This window comes from Quercus robur, chromosome 4 (assembly GCF_932294415.1).
Source record: "Quercus robur chromosome 4, dhQueRobu3.1, whole genome shotgun sequence".
Lineage (NCBI taxonomy): Eukaryota > Viridiplantae > Streptophyta > Magnoliopsida > Fagales > Fagaceae > Quercus > Quercus robur.
Window position 1 is genome coordinate 75,853,270 of NC_065537.1, and position 15,541 is coordinate 75,868,810.

The 15,541-nt window shown below is 33.3% G+C and overlaps 1 protein-coding gene and 1 long non-coding RNA gene across 5 annotated transcripts; one reads left to right on the forward strand and one right to left on the reverse strand.

Annotated features, from left to right (window-relative positions):
- Positions 1-2,882: 2,882 nt before the first annotated feature.
- LOC126723754 (uncharacterized) lies at positions 2,883-13,552 on the reverse strand. 4 transcript variants are annotated; one of them, XR_007654453.1, is made up of 6 exons: positions 13,279-13,552; positions 8,799-8,880; positions 5,223-5,496; positions 4,945-5,120; positions 4,166-4,540; positions 2,883-4,050 (listed from the first exon to the last, which is right to left on the reverse strand). It is a non-coding gene; the product is annotated as an uncharacterized LOC126723754 (long non-coding RNA). The 4 variants fall into 4 exon arrangements; XR_007654455.1 differs by having other exon boundaries at positions 2,883-4,291; positions 4,369-4,540; positions 13,279-13,551; XR_007654454.1 differs by having other exon boundaries at positions 2,883-4,047; positions 13,279-13,551.
- On the forward strand, positions 4,067-6,562 carry LOC126723753 (cytokinin dehydrogenase 6). The gene is made up of 5 exons (XM_050427538.1): positions 4,067-4,685; positions 4,971-5,098; positions 5,199-5,459; positions 5,588-5,850; positions 5,935-6,562. Exons 1-5 carry the CDS (start codon positions 4,067-4,069, stop codon positions 6,254-6,256), a joined length of 1,593 nt encoding a protein of 530 aa, XP_050283495.1. The 3' UTR covers positions 6,257-6,562.
- Positions 13,553-15,541: the final 1,989 nt, after the last annotated feature.

The window sequence follows — 15,541 nt, forward strand, 5'->3', positions numbered from 1 at the left end:
AGATTCGTAACAATTCACTAATTAAGTTGGGACTTTTTTGTTGGCAAATAGAATCATTTTACATGCTAGAATCATTTGATATGATGCTAACTAATTTTCCTTATAGCTGAATTGGCACCTTCTCATGCACAAAGTGCTTGAAGTTTAGGGGAAAAAGAGTTCGATCTATGGGATTAGCAGTATATTGTAATTATCTCTTAAAAATAAATTTTATTACAAAACTTTTGTAAATTGACGTGTTATTAATTACTAAAACAAATTCAAATATTTATTATGATTTTGAAATTTCACAATCACATTCATTCTTATATTTACTAGTATGTAATTCGTGTTTACGCACGAGAATAGTAAATTATAGTGGTGTTATTAATATTAGCTTAGGTTATTAAACATATAAGATATTAATTCGATCAGGATATTTGAAGGTACTAAAACGGTTTTTCCTTGCAATTTTCATGATATTGATTATACCAAGTTTCTCATTACACACATTGTTATTACGTATATAATTTAAAAAATTATTATTGGATACTACATATATTGTAAAATTCTACAAAATACAACACAAAATAAAAGAATAAATTGATCCAATAATATCTCCTAAATTGAATGGACCATGCATTGTCATAGTATATTACATAAATGGTTTATAAATTTGAATTATTTTTAGTTACAGAAAAAATGGCTCATAAATATAAAATCAATCAAACTGTTTCTTCCTTTAATTTTATATATAGAGTTAGATATATTATTAGATTTTTTATGATTTATTTATATTGGGCTCTTCGTTTTCTACATTGAATTGACTCACTTCGTACAAAAATTTAAAAACCTAATGGGACACGTGGCGCAAAATTAAACTTTAATTGAAGTCCAAATTTTACACTAAATTAACTCACTTGGTACAAAAATTTGAAAACTTAAATTAGATGGGACATGTGGCGCAAAATTAGACTCTAATTGAAATCTAATTAGATTTTCTCTCAACTTTGACTATATATAGATTTGTAATGGTTGTGTAGTAAAATTTATAGTATTTTTAGTACTTTCTTATGAAAATAAATGTCAGATTAAACATAAAAAATACATGGTGCAATTCAATTTCATGCCATATTCAAGTATTTTAAACATCATTTGCAGTCCATTTCAATTTTTTTTTTTCCTTTAAATCCTAAACTTTAAAGGTTGATGCTTTACTATCTTTTTCGAGTTGTGCACAAGAGATAAGAGTTCTCTTTAACCTCTAGGAAAAGGTGGATGAAACAAATGTCACGACAAAAAACGAGTGAGTAGATATTCTAGCCTTTGGAATTTACCTAATGGGGGGAAGACACAAGGAGACATTGATTAGAGTGGAATCAAAGTGGGATAGGGAACATGATAAGAATAATTATTTATAATCTCATAGGTTTTGAGCATCCTAAATCATATTTGTGTCCTACCAACCCCCTAAGCACATTTCTTTAGTGTCAATGGCATGATGATGAAGGCTGTGACCCCAACGTGCCAAGCCCACCTATCTTCTACGGCCTATAGTGGCCACTTCTCCCACTTGTCTCATTATCATTGGCCCGTCCTCAATCTCTGACTAGCCAATCAAACGCTCGAGATGGCGCTGACATGGCAGTCCACGTGTCATTTTGTTAAGCAATGATTTTACTAGAGCACAATCATGGAAGGTGCAATGGGATCCCCAACTAGCCGACCTTTACATCTCTAAATTACACATGTTAATTTGATGACAAAATTCAACATTTATCACTAATAAGTAATAAAGAGACTTTGCATTCCATAAATGAAGCATCAAATGGACATAAAAGGCCCACGATGGACTCCTATAATAGGTGAAATAGGTTCTCCCACAAAAAATTTCCTCAAAAAAAAGATAAAGGTTCTCCCACATAATTAACACACTAGTAATATAGCTTAGCCTTCATTTCATTAGTAGTGGTCGGTCTCCTTCTAGAAAACGTGTAATAATCAAGGATTAGGTTATTCACCACAATTTGAGAAGACAATGTTACTAGAGTTCACACTTGAAAGATCATACCCCATAAAGGAAGGAAGTGAGTGCAATATCTACATCATATTACAACAATCTTAATTTTATAATCCTAGAAAAGATTGACTTGTATAAGATCAATGTAGGTCACCATGAGTTCCACAATGTAGGTTTTAATGATCATGTTATTGGCCTTTAATTATATATGTTGTTTTCATTACAATGAATCTTTCAAAAGATATTGTGTCTACTTTGCCTACAACTTCTAACAATTTTTCACTTTCTTCCTTAGAGGAGGGTAATCATCTATACCATTGATTAGCCAACAATAGTCTACAACCTATAAGGAGGCCATCAAATGCTACTAGGTAGGTCTTTTAATAATGTGTATTCACACTACTATAGTCTATTAACAATTTATCCACCCTAAATAAAAATGTTAAAGGTGTAGAAGCGAGATGGCATTGCAACCAATAGTACCATTTGTACTGCTACAAGAAAGTTTTTAAGGTTGAATTATTTTCATAGTTGCAGCAACCCTACAAGCACTAACCCCCATTAAACACCATAGGAAATCCTTGAAGCAGCAGCTTTTTGTGTGAGAATATTCTTATCCGAAAGAAGGAAATTGGGTTTTTTTGAGGCTATTTATAGCATCAATATTCAGGACACAGCATTCTAATTCCATTTTGGTGCTCTTTTCTATTGACTGTATATAACATAACACCTTTCCAGCTTGAAAGAAGCTTGTCTGCTACATAGATTCTTATAAACCAATAATGCGTTTCTCAAAATGAGAGATGGGTGTGAATTCCATTATTATCATCCATTTCTTGCAATCATAAAAGGCAGGCTACTAGAGAAGATTTTGTACAGAAGATACAGTGCCAAGTGATTTATACTATCTTGAGGACCACATGCAAAAACTACACAGGACATTGTTCTACTTTCAAGAACACAAGAATTATACAAGCATTGATGCCTATTGCCTACCATTGGAGGTGACAGATTAATATAGCCATAAAAAGAGATATGGGGGTGATGCTTTCCTTTGGATTTGCAGATTTCCCATTGGGTGCTCTTAGACAACTTGCAACAAAAAGTGGGAAAGTAAAATATGCACTAAAGTAAATTTAATTGCATACAAAACATATAAACAAAGAGAATCCTTCAAGCTTGTCCGATTGATGGGAACCAAGGCATCAAAACAATACCAGCAAATAGGCAAACGAGAAATCTTTCAGTGCTTCCTCTATGCTATCATCCCCATGTTCAATCTCTCCACCTTAGCCCATCACAGTGGCCCCAAAAGGTCCCCAACATAACCAATCATCTTCCTTCCCCCCACAAGCACACATCCATTTGAATGTTCACGTGCCCTGTGGACCCTTAATACCCCACTGGTCCATCTCTATACCTCTGAAATGAATCAAGGCTAGCCCCAGCTAGTCTCTCTCATCTGATCTGAAAGAAGATATGCGACGTTAAAATTCCGACAACAATAGATTTAGGAAGAACATACTCATCATTCATATGAGTAAGACACGGATATGGTGTGTACGTTCATTATAGGCAGGAAAATACGCCTTATGGCAAAGGGGCTACTTTTTTCTAAATAAGGGAAAAATATCCTTAATTTGGTTTAAGAAAAACAAAATATATATGTTTTGAGACGTGTTGTCCTTGATGGTAAAGGTGGGGTTATGTTTGCAACTGTTAGAAAAAGTGCAAAGATTCGTGCAATCTTTCTTTCTTGTAACTTTCCTCTCCAATTTGGCATATGTGTGATGGCTTCTCTTATAAAGAAAACAGCTTTGAAGGGAGAACTAAAAGAAAATCCTAAAACTCTTCCACCCAAGTAGGCAGTCTTCATACGGACTCTAACAACTGAAGATAGGTTGACTTATTAGCCACCCAAACCTTCCCCTATAAATTCTCTCCTAAACCCTTCACTTCCTTGGCTCTTCCAAACCTCTCCTTTGCTTTTGCTCACAAAGAAACAAAAGCTATAGCATTAAAACTCCTTCCACCTTTGCCTCCCCTCTCTTCTGACAAAAAAAAAAAATGAGATACCCACAAGTTAGCTTTGTTAGACAAAACAACATTTTTTTCATAAGAGTCTTCATGATCCTATTCTTAAGCTGCATAGCTTTTAGAAATAACCTTTGTCTTTCAAGCATCCCTTCTACATTAAAATCACTTCCCCTTGATGGTCATTTCACCTTTGATGAAGTTCACTTTGCGGCCAAAGATTTTGGTAACAGGTACCAATTCCTCCCTGCAGCAATACTGCATCCAAAGTCAGTTTCTGATATTGCCAATACTATAAAGCATATTTGGCAGATGGGTTCTCATTCAGAGCTCACAGTTGCAGCTAGAGGCCATGGTCACGCACTCCAGGGCCAGTCCCAAGCACACCGTGGAGTTGTGATCAGTATGGAGTCTCTCCAAGGCCCAGAAATGCAGGTTTACACTGGAAATTCTCCATATGTGGATGTCTCTGGTGGCGAATTATGGATAAATATCCTGCATGAAAGCCTGAAATATGGGTTAACACCAAAATCATGGACAGACTACCTACATCTAACTGTTGGCGGTACCCTGTCTAATGCAGGGGTCAGTGGTCAGGCATTTCAGCATGGCCCCCAGATCAGTAATGTCAACCAGCTGGAGGTTGTAACAGGTTCGAAAAAAAATATTTTAAAAATCATTTGATAATAGATTAACCATGTCATAAAAGAATATACCGGGGTCAAAGGACAAAATGAGAAATGGGAAATTATAATAACACTAACTTTAGCTTTATTTGTTTGGTTTAAATATCATATGATACTGAAAGTGTAGGTTGACCAGGTTACTTCACTTGACCAGATTTTTATGAAGAAACTTAGCCATCACTCACGAATAAAAAAGTTTATCATTAGCATAGTATAGATTCTTACTGAAAGTTGGACCCAAATATGTGCAGGAAAAGGTGACGTTGTAACTTGTTCAGAGAAGCATAACAGTGACCTCTTTCACAGTGTTCTTGGAGGACTTGGCCAGTTTGGCATTATAACCCGAGCAAGAATATCACTGGAGCCAGCACCGGATATGGTAAAAACCAAAATCATTTAAGCTAAAGACAAAATCATTTAAACAATGTCTCAGGTACATCAAAGAATATCGTCATGACACAATTCTACATTTTGAACAGGTAAAATGGATAAGAGTGCTATACTCGGATTTCGCCACATTTGCCCAAGACCAGGAGCATCTAATATCTTTGGGGAGGACGTTTGATTACATTGAAGGTTTTGTGATAATAAACAGGACTGGTCTGCTGAATAACTGGAGGTCATCCTTTAATCCACAAGACCCAATTCAAGCCAGCCATTTCAAGTCAGATGGAAGGACTCTCTTCTGCCTGGAATTGGCCAAATACTTCAACCAAGACAAGAGTGATGTAGTACATCAGGTGAGGCATGTAATGGCCCACCATCAGGGTAGATTTCCTAAGTAATAGAATAACGAACTAATAAATTATCAACAAATATATATTTATTTATATAAATGCTCTGACATCTATTTGTTTTAATTATGCAGGAAATTGAACACTTGTTGTCTCAATTAGGCTATATTACATCAACACTTTTCCTATCAGAAGTTACGTACGTCGAATTCCTGGACAGGGTTCATGTGTCTGAGGTCAAATTAAGGTCAAAAGGCTTGTGGGAAGTTCCACATCCATGGCTCAATCTTTTCATCCCTAGAAGCAAAATAAATAATTTTGCTGATGAAGTCTTTGGAAATATCCTTACAGAAACAAGCAACGGTCCTGTCCTAATCTATCCAGTGAACAAATCAAAGTAACTTTCACAACACAAGCCGCTCACCTTGTAGATTCTTATGTATTTTTGCTAAGTGAGTAACTTATTTATTTCTGATTTCAGGTGGGATAACAGAACTTCAGCCATTACACCAGAGGAAGATACTTTCTATCTAGTTGCATTCCTGACCTCTGCAGTTCCCTCTTCAACAGGAACTGATGGATTAGAACATATATTAACTCAGAACAAAAGAATTCTAGAATACTGTGAAAAGGCTCACCTAGGGGTCAAGCAATATTTGCCCCACTACACTACACAGGAAGAGTGGCAGGCCCACTTTGGCCCACGATGGGAAATTTTTGTACAGAGAAAATCTGCTTATGACCCATTGGCAGTACTTGCTCCTGGCCAAAGAATTTTTAAAAAAGCAATACCCTTCTCATGACAGTGGCCTCACAATATGATTACTATTTTTTTTAAGAGGCCCTTACAACATGTGGGAAAATGCCTCAGCCACAAAAGCAATATCTTGATAATAGAGATATTCATGTGCCTTTTTCACATATTGAAAGTGTAACATGGAGGGACGCTGTAGGGGCTAGTAGAAAAGTTTTCAACAGTCAGATATTTCTACGTGAATTATTAGCGAGCATTGTGAAAGGAAATGGACATCACTAGTCATATAAAGAATGTATATATCAATTTTGTAAACTCCAATTGCTTTCTCTGAGAAACACAGTCCCAAAAGACCAGAATTTTTTTTTTTTTTTTTTTTTTTTTCCTGCACAGAGATATGACATACTCAAAACAAATGTAGGACTAGCTCATGCTACACCAACATAAATTCAAGAGCAACACAAAAAGAAAAAAATTAAGGTCACAATTAAAAATGGGCTTACCCCAACCTCAACAAGGAATTATCACTTGATGCAATTAATGAAATTCAACATGAGGTTAATGTAACTGTGGATAATACCATTATAAAATAATTCAGTCACAATTTAAGTAAACAACAGGTGGAAATTAGTATTTTCACTTCACCTTTTGGCTAACCTAAGCAGCACAATATGTACCATACTAGGGCAAAAAATCACTGGCAACTCCAACAGTTCAAAAGGGAATGAAAATCAACAGAGGCCTCCAATATTAACTTCTTCTGAAGTGATCACACACAAGGTGAAATAACATTAAATAGATTTGCACTTAAGCTATCTTCCATTTTATTGTCTACAGCATATTAAGCACAATAGCCAAGGGACAAGTCTTGTGTGTACTTGGGTTAAATCTCCTTGGCCTAATTAAAAATCATTTTTTTAATTAAGTATATGCTTCATTGAAAATTAAAAGAAAAAATACAATAAAACCCAAGTGCACAGGCAGTGTACTAATGATACATCAAAGTTTCAATCACATAATTAAAAATCATATCAAAAAGACAGATTTCATTTATTATATCAGTGTTTTTAGACCCAAGTAATTATGCATGCTATTCATTTTTATCAGGTGCAAGTAAAGGCCAAAATTCAATTTGAAGTAGGAATCTTAACATAAGCATTTAGAGAGTAAATAGTTTATGAAAATTTTGAATATATCCTTCTGGAGGGTAATGAGATTATATAAAAATAGGTTTTATGTGATTATTAAGCTATTAGAGTTATCTGTTACTCTACTTTGCAGAAGTTTGTAACAAAAATTAGAAAAATGTTCATTAAACAAAAAAGAAAAAAAGGAATTGTGAAGGTTGACATTTGGACTAATCAAGTATAACGATAATTTAAAAAAAAAATAAATAAAAGATTATAAAAAATATATACTAAAGGCGATGAAATATTTATAATTAGTGAAATTCATCCAATTAAAACAGAATTTATTGTTTTTTGCTACGTAAATAGTGGGGGAGGGGGGAAGGTGGGGTGAACCCCAAACAATGGGCACCACATAGGGTGCCAGTAGCATTGAGCTATCACTCGAATCATCTAGTTAAAACACAATTGAAGCAACTTCATGTACATTTTCTCTTTTTTTGTTTAATTTTTAATTTTTAATTTTTTTTTTTAAATAGTGCAATTCATCTAGCTAAAATGGAACTGATGCAACCTCATTTTCTTTTTATTTTCTTTTCATTATTTATTCCTTTCATTCATTTGTAAAAGTTGCAACTTGCAAGATAAGCAGTCTATTGGGACCTAACAAGGATCTCAGACTAATACCAATATATTTGATTTTGAGTCTTTTAGGAATGAGTAGGTCTGTTGTGTTTCACTGGTCGTGCTAATAAAAAAATTTCCATGATTTTCTTATCATTGCCTTTTCAAGTAACAGATCATAATTCATAAGTGGAATGAATCTTTCCATTTTTATCAAACTTAAAGTCAAAAAAGGAAAAAAAATCAATTAAGAAGTATGAGAAAGGAGCATATTTTTCTGTTGAAGAGATTGGCATCTCTGTGTCAGATCTGTTGGAGAAAATGTTAATAATTCACACAGTGCATGATTCTTTTCTATCACTGTACTGTTCTTTCGGTGTAAAGTTATGTGACGCATTGCCACCTTCAGAATTTCCAGAATGCACTGTTTTGGATACTTGCCTCTGTTTTTGAAAAGCTCAAACTACCAGTGATACTTGGAAAACTAAACTTAACACGTCTTAAAGCAGAGCACCAGTTATCCACTGAACACTAATAACCTTTGGTTGGCTATATTTACAAGAAAAGGGCCTGCCTTATGTGCGGTAATGACAGTTGCTGAATAAAAGAAACATTTAAGTGGTTATGAATGCAATCCAGTTGCTAAATTAAAGAAAGATTCATGTTGCCAACAATATTCTTTTATGATATAAGTACCACTTGCTCAATGAAATTAAATAGGACTACGGAGTTCTCATTCTAAGGGAAGGATTCATCCATCAATACAAACATTGAATTGGCAACATTTTTGTATGTAAACACCAGAATCTTGAGCTAAAAATAACCAAGAACTGCACTTACCTTAGAAAGCATACAGTGTCTTGCGTAAAAAACATTGCTAATTTTCTGATCAATGTTGGTTCTCTGGTGACAATTGCAAAGCCTGTTAGACATCAGACACCAAAAGAAAGGTCAATTTCTGTCAGTTGTCAAAAGAACCTTAAATTTAAACATTTAATCAGTTCCAGATCAACTAAAATAGCACTCATAGCTAGGAAATAATTATTGATGTTGAGAATCTACAAGGAAAAAGCAGCTCTAATTCTCACAACTCCTGTCGGCACCCTCAATGGGGTCAAGTAGCAAAAAATACCTCATGACTTGCATCACAATCCAGAGGTCAACGGAGTATGAATGGCTAGTGTGCTGAGCATAACATGTTCAAGTTGCCTACACCAAGTTGTATGTAGTCCAGATTCCTATGATAGTTGGATGATACCTCAACTACTCATTCTAACTTAAAGTTATCAATATGCGTAGCTTAGTCTCATGAATTTGTAATAGGAAATCCATAGAATGCCTTAACACATCCACTCTATCAAGAAAGAATTAATATTATATCAATATACACCCTTAAGATTTAGGCATCCAAATGAAATTTAATTGTTATTCACACTTCTCTTTAAAGAGGAAGTCAAGGGTGAAAATCTCAAATATTATAACTAATTACAGCAAGATTTACCAGTATACTAGTTACATTCTAAGAAGATAATCAGAACAGCCCCCACACCCTCAAATCCTATACACCTTGTAGCACATACAGTTAAGTGGGAGATCCCTAAAGATGTAATAAACTTAATAGCTTGTTGGCAAGGCCGATTTGGTCGACATCGCAACATTGATATTTGGAAGACAATCCCTCATTGCTTAATGCGGTGCATTTGTCTAGAAAGGAAATTTAGAAGCTTTGAGAGGTGTGAAGCGACCACTTTAGATTTGAGATTGGTGTTTTGAGGAACCACAATTGAATGGATGACCAATGACAGCAGCAGGATTATTTTCATTTTCCAACTTATTAGATTTTATTGATCATTGAACCTTTAGAGTTACCTATTGTATACTTCCTGTGTACTTGGGCTACATATGTCTATTTCTTAATAAAACTTATCACTTGAGTTTTCAAAAAGGCTTGTGCTAGGCACTCATGTTTTTTGGTTTCCCTAAAATCAAATATTTTTAAGTTGGTAAAGACCCACCCCTTGTTTCAGTCAGAATGAGTCCCTGTGACCCCGGGACATTGGCTTCTGCCAACAGTGGACTATTAAGGATCGCATCCCATGCATATTCTACATTATAGCCTGCAACTAATTCAGCTTCCTCTTCCGGGAGATTAAACGGAGCTTGATTAGTTATCAAAAATAAAAACTCCTCCAATGATTTTAACCACAGAGGGGAAGTTTCTTACAGCCTACCATCTTTCCTAGTCATTTTCTTTTCTCACTGATAATAAATAATAGTTTGCAAAAACATTCAACGTGTTTGTTTATAAACTTTGTTCCATATTCCACCCAATAAGGTCTTCTTTCCTTTTTCTTTTTTTTAAGGACACACCAACTCGAAGCATTTCAATCAAAATCATTCCATTATTTTATAACATATAAATAAAACAAGTGTTTCTATAAAATAGCTACCAACTTACTCTTTCTCCTAACATGGTGATGGTTTAAATACATCAACAAATGGAAAGAATTAACAGAGAAATTAATATCAGCAGAACATTTTAACATAGGAATGCTATTCTGTAGAGATAAATTGATAGATGCTACTGATTCTGTATATATTTTTATTAGATTGCCTTGATAACACCAACGGTTTAGGCTATGTTTGCACATTTTTCTTCAAAGGAGAAATACATCTTCTACACTGTTCTGCAGTGCTCTTATTGCAGTGATAAATGAAGAAAAGTATGGTATATGTTTGAAGTTTTCTGTAAAAAAAATTAAAACTGAAAATTCTTGAAAAAATAACATATGAAATTAGAGAGTATCACAAACTATTAATGTTATAGTTGGCAAAAAAGCAATTAGTGCTATGCTTAATGATTAGTGCCATACAAGGAAACAAATCTTCATAATGTCACTCAGTCACAAGAGAATTACGAACGCTTTATGTTAGTGTACAATATTCTAGGCCAATACCAAATGCCATTTCAGAAACAATACAATTAGATCTTGTTAGATACAGGACCCGACCTACGACCCATGGATTGTCCACATGGATTAGTATACTAAGAAAAGTTTGAATTTAAACTAAGGATGACTTGATAAGCAATGTCAAGTAATGGATGAGACGATTATGTAGATAACTCCCCACTAAGTTAAAACTCCTCTTAACAAGAGAAATCAATGAGTGCACAGAAAATCTTATGTAAAGCTTCTAAGAGAAATCAATGAGTGCTCCAAAAAAATACTCCTCTCTCTAGTGCCATCTCTTCAGAATCACCATCAACAGTACCCTAGAACTTGGAGTTTGGAATTTATTGGAGAGACCCCGATAGCCTCTCTGGAGGCTCGAAAGACAAGCTAAAGGTCCAGTTTGTGGTTAATTAGTTTGTGCAAGGCATACGAAATCTAACCTACTTTTTTTTAACAGATCTAAACTAAACTTGGCTGCAAGTGCACTCAAACTGGATTTTTACATTCTACAGACATTCAGAAAACGCCTTATTAACAATAAAGATTTTCTCACAGAAGAATGAAAGTAAAGAAAATCGGGGGAAGCAGTTATTGTAATAATATGTAAGTATGTGTAAATACATGCAAGCATAATAACCAAATTCAAGTTGCAAGAGCACTATATTCTAGGCAGGGAAATCATTCCATTTAGGCTGAAAGTTGCCCATTTCCCTAGATTTCATTGATCTAATTTTAGAACAAATTCATGTATCCTAAACCAATTAGCTTTAGCTCAAATATTACCTCCTCCCAGGAAAAACTGGGAGGATGGCATGGCTGTAGGTTCATGACCCACAGGATGCTGTGACTTACAAAAAAAAAAAAAAAAAAAAACACATTTTAAGAGCAGATTGATGTTTCCTATGTTTATATTTAACACGATGCTTGGAAAGACCTTCTCACAACCCTGATTAAAAGACAACTTGGGGTTATTCAGCCCAAACATCTACCCCACCACCGGCCAATTCTGTTTTAGGTAAAAGTAAAACTGAAAAATAATATAGCCAGGATTCTAACTTAGCTAGTCTGGAAAATTGTGAACTCTAGCAAGGATGTATAATGTGCATCTATATAGTGTTTAGGAATGAATAAATTTGCAAGAGGAAAAGACATAAATGGGGAAAATAAATTTTTTTGCTCTTGTAACTATTAGTAATGGCTCAAAACAATCAGATATTTGTGCTCTAGTTTCTCAAAAACAAAACAATAAAGATATATAACTCTATATATTCAAATTCATTTGTAGTTAGCAATATAAAAGCTTTTTTTTTTTTTTTTAATTATTGGTGAGTTTACAAATGCACCTAGTAGTGGGTTTGAACCAGCAATCTTACCCTCCACCCTTTCTTATAAGCATTGTAGAATAATTATAAACATTACTTTCAGTGCACAGTATCAATGCACCTAAGCCAATTCAGCACTTCACTACTTGGTTGACAACCAGCTAGGTGGACCAGAATGCTTAGGTTGACCATTTTATCCCAATGAGTTCCACAACAAAGTTATTGCACTGAAGAAACATTATCAATTCCAAGAGAGTAGTATATATCATACCTACATCTTAAATATGAAAAATAACCTTTTGTATCCCACTCAGTGATTTCCCTTCACTGCTTTCTTGGACCAACAAACCATGTCTTTTCATTCAAAATTGCTTCTCCACAAACACCATGGTGGAACTGGAATACCACTTCACCTCTAGGAAAGTACAACCAATCAGTGCACTCCATCATACTCCCAACTAAAGCCAATGAGCACTACAGTTCAAATGCCACTTCCTCCTCCCACAAAAATATGTGAACAGTGAGGTCGTGGTTCAAAAAAGAAATCATACTCCAACAAAAGATTCAAAACACCACCCTTTCTACTTTTAGAAACTCCATGGTTAACATTGTCCTGGTGAGATAAAGATACTTTTCTCCTCAGATCCAAAAATACTCCATGATTCTCATTACCTATGTAACAAAAACTGATATTTACCAATTCATACCAATGGGTTCCACTCAAACAGTACAATATATAGAAGTGGAATGCAGATAATGCTAATGCTCCAAAAACAGGGGTGCCCACAAAATAAAATCTATTCATTCTATATTTCTTAAAGGAATTGAGACATTATTAACAACCAAACACTGCTTAAAAAAATAAATTCATTGTAGCACCAGTTACATCCAAAGTTTCCATGTAATAGCTCTCATCCAACATTGACCCAAATAGATTTCCTTTGTTTTTTGGATGAATCAAATTTTTATTAACACAAAACTAGCAGCTATATACATATTGACCCCCAAGAAACAGAGTGAGAGCAAGAGCATGAGATGTTGTACCTGGAGAACAAAAGGTCCAATTTTGAAGAAAACCCCACCTTTCAAAACATCTAATGAATCAAACACTTCCACAAAGGTTGTGTTTTTTTTTTTTTTTTTTGGCTGTGAATGTACATTCTGGTTTTGGTGCAGTTTGAAAAGCAAGTGAGAAAAGTGAAGTGTACCCATTTGAGGTGTTGGAATATGCAAATTGAAACAAAGAAGTTTGAGAGAAATTATTGCAGAAGAAGAAGCCCCAGCGGGCCAGATGGTACTCTGTGTAGACTGACTGTACTTTGTAAAGTACAAGACTTTTGAGGAAGAGATTTTGGGCCTGCAAGATTTTGGGCTGTCTGCAATTATTATCTCAAACATCCTTTTTGTCTTCAAAAACCTTTTTTTTTTTTTTTTTTTTTTAGAATCAAAATCAAAAACAAAAGTACAAAACCATTACAAATATTTTATTTGTGTTATACTCTATGAAAATCATTTTTAAAAAGACAATAAAAACATGTCTAATTCTTTATAGAATATTCTTAATTGTGGAGTTTTCTTCAAGAAAACTTAGGACATGTTTGGTAAATGTATTTAAGCATATGTTTTTAGTTTTTAAACAATATTATATGAATTTTCATATACTTTTTCACTCACACGTATTTTCAAAAAATACAAATAACGTTATTAGAACAACATTACCAAATAGACTCTTAATAAGTGTGATTTTTGGGATGAAATTGCCTTTCATCCATTTGGTTGTGTGGAAGAAAAAGGGTGGCTTTAGATATTATTTTTCCAAAACTAAAAAAATAATAATAATATAAAATAGACAAAAAATGTGTTATGCTTTTTTTTTTTTTTTAGTTTTTAAAAATATTTCTTATGAATTTAAGAAAATTTTTTGACATCGTGTTGATTTTTGCACTCCCTAATATAATAAATGCGAAGGATTGGGTCTAGTATTTATGTACACAGAACTCGACACAATGTAGACTTGTGACAAGTTTTGGACACATGTTTACATTGTATTGGGTATGCACAAAAGTGGACCCAAACCATATCCATATAATATTTTGTGTTTAGCATGTGTCAATTTAACTAATTCAACTAATTAAAGTATTTATGGGTTTCAATTAGCTCAATTAATAAAATCTCTGATAGTTAAATAAAAAATCTGGAGTTCAATCCTTGCCTACACCAAAAATCAATTAGTGTCTTAGTTTAATGATAAAGTAAGTTCTATCATCAGGAACAGACATCATAAGTTGAAACTCTCTTAAAAAAAACTAGAGTAATGCTACAAAACTATATAACCTTTTTCTTTTTTTATGTGGCATATTATTGTTTCTTCAATATGAAATTATATATATATTTTTTTGAATTTTGGCTTGATGGCTTGATCCGTTTATTTTTGTTGACAGGAAATAAAATGTATTTGTATGAAATTACTATTATGCCCTTATTAGAAATAATTTGTGCTTACTATATAACAAGCAAATTCTCACATTATCGTATAAAAAATTATATTAATAAAATGACATCTCATAAAAGTGAAAAAAATTCCATTTATTATATCAATTTATTTTCTTTATTCTTTTGTTTTATATATAAGGAAAAAAAAAGTACTTTGATTAGTTTTTGGAGTAATATAGACAGTAAAAACATTGTTTCTTCTCTCTCTCTTTTTTTCGCACCATTTGACTAAATTTAAATGATATAATTTGTATTTTAATTGATGTCTTTTTTTTTTTCCTTTTTTCTTTTTTTGCTTAGTGGATAGTCTTTAATTTGAATTAAAAATATCACAAAAAGGTTTTGCATATCACTAAAAAAAGTATAAGTATTTTTGAAAATCATCAAGAGCCTTGTAACTTAACTACACCCCCTGGTATTTTAACGGAGACATTCTAAGTTCAAAGTTATGTAACTGTCAAATTATCAAAAAAATAAAAAAATAAAATTGAAAATAAATATATAATTAATACACATTAATAAGAAAAAAAATATGGACAAAATATTAGTATTCTATAAACTTGATGAAAGTATCTAAACCATGTAACTTAATATTTTTACCATAAATTTAAAAGGATAATCATGCAATTCTAATTTTAATTTTAATAATTTAATCATTATCCTTCAACAAGATTTATATTCAATTGGATAGTTTCAAAGTTGTTAGTGCATAATGTTGTCCATGACACCTCCAGGAGTCAACTAAATAAATAACTTTTCTATTTTAAAAGATCTAGAGATTTGTAAATGATCGACCAACAAGAAATTTATCTAA